At 49.7% G+C, this 1,859-nt stretch overlaps 1 protein-coding gene across 1 annotated transcript; it reads right to left on the reverse strand.

Moving 5' to 3' along the window:
• Positions 1-319: 319 nt before the first annotated feature.
• LOC114664420 (urotensin-2 receptor) lies at positions 320-1,649 on the reverse strand. The gene has a single exon (XM_028818502.2). The coding sequence runs from the start codon at positions 1,408-1,410 to the stop codon at positions 343-345; it is 1,068 nt and encodes a 355-aa protein (XP_028674335.1). The 5' UTR covers positions 1,411-1,649; the 3' UTR covers positions 320-342.
• Between the last annotated feature and the right edge of the window lie 210 nt (positions 1,650-1,859).

Raw genomic sequence — 1,859 nt, forward strand, 5'->3', positions numbered from 1 at the left:
ACATTTCCCAGATCGATCGATTGATAAAAAGGTCGCTATACAGATAGAGAGATGAACGGCACTATACAACGATAGATACACAGATTATTAAATGTACCATATAGTAGATATATGATTGATTGCCAACGCGAAAATGCATAGTTAGAACTCCAAACCTACGCAGAACACACTGGGGATAAAGCAGTAAGGTAAATAAATGAGTAAACATATCCACGATTACCACCAGGATTGCACCTACTGGACATCTAACTGATAGATCGCCTACGTAATAAGCCCCCTTGTTTTTTTTCTCCCGCTAGAACAACGGCGGTCTCACCGGTTGATGTCGGGCTCCGTGGCCACTCAGCCCTGCGCCTTTAGCTGGCCCAAGACCAGGAGCTCGGTCGGGAACTCGTACTGATTGCTGGAGGACTTGCCGAAGGACGACTGAAGGCTCGGCGTGCGTCTCTTAAACGAGGACGTGTACTTGTAGAAGCTGCGGTGGCGGTTCTTCAGGTACTCGCGGTAGTTTTTGGTCAGGAGGGTGTAGAGGAAGGGGTTGATGCAGCTGTTGCTGTAGGTGAGGCAGGTGACCAAATAGTTAATGCACGTCTGAATGTGAGACGCCAGCTGAAGCGATCTGCTGTAAAGTCGCAGCAGCTGCCAGATCCAGAAGGGTAGAAAGCACGCCCAGAACACCAGCACGATGGTGAAAATCATGAGCAGGACTTTCTGCTTCGGCGAGCGCCGGCTCCCTTTCTTGGACAGAGCGTTTCTTTGGGACTCCAGATACGTGCGGGCCAGTTTGGTATACAGGTAGCCTATAATGAAGCCAGGTGAGATAATGCTGGTGCTAAACAGGACTGTCAGGTATATCTTGTACGCCTCGGGTCCCCAGGTGGGCGCGCACATCCTTTTCACGCCGCTTCCACCCCGCGTCTCCTGCAGATTGACCATTATCATCATGGGTAAGGTGAGCAGCAAAGATAGTAGCCACACGGCTCCTGCCGTGGCCTTTCTGTAGCCCTTGGACCTTTGCACTGTGTCCAGGGGCTTGGTGACGGCCAGGTAGCGCTCAGTGCACATCACCGTCAGGGTGAAAATACTGGCATGCATGGTAAAAAGATCTAAGCTGAATAAGATCTTGCATCCAATGTCCCCAAAGTACCAGTCTTTTAAGAAGTAGGTACATACTATGAAGGGGATCGTGGACAGGTAGAGGAGGTCGGCCAACGCCAGGTTGATAATTGAGATGTACATGGAGGCAGCGAACCGCATCGAGTGGCACATAACGGTTAAAGTGTACACGTTTCCGGACACCCCAACCACGTACATGAAAGAAAGTAACGTCCCGAACGTGGAAGAAATGATTAGCTCGTCCGCCGATCCGGGACTCGGGGAGGTCAGGTTCTCGGAGCCGCTCTCATCCATTCTGCTGCAAGCGTCCGGCGGCGCCTTGATGTTAAACCGCCGATCCACATGGCCGGGGCTCTCCAGAGCGCGCGAGCGCCACAGCGAACCTGACGGAGCTGGCGGGCTCAGTCCGTGACGTCACAGCCGCTCCGGCTTCCCTGCCGCGACATTCATTCAGCATTCAGACTCGAGCAATCGGACTATCTATCTATTTATCTACCTACCTACCTATTATACAGCGCCTTTCAGTTCTATCTATCTATGCAATACTGTCTTACAAGTCTATCTCTATTGTGCCTTTTATTCTATTTATCAATGACATAGATAGATAAGCACTATATAATAGATAGATAGTACTTTCCACATCTATATATCTATCGAATTTCTTATTAGCTGAAGTAGTACTAGGGTGTTGTACCGTGTTAGCCATTATGAATGTAGTGAAAAGCCAAGCAAAATGACACCTT

Source organism: Erpetoichthys calabaricus, chromosome 14, assembly GCF_900747795.2.
Source record: "Erpetoichthys calabaricus chromosome 14, fErpCal1.3, whole genome shotgun sequence".
NCBI classification, from domain to species: Eukaryota; Metazoa; Chordata; class Cladistia; order Polypteriformes; family Polypteridae; genus Erpetoichthys; species Erpetoichthys calabaricus.

What these genes read in the sequence shown, in the direction of transcription:
- LOC114664420 (XM_028818502.2), bottom strand. Translation starts at nt 1,410, where the DNA reads ATGGATGAGAGCGGCTCCGAGAACCTGACCTCCCCGAGTCCCGGATCG.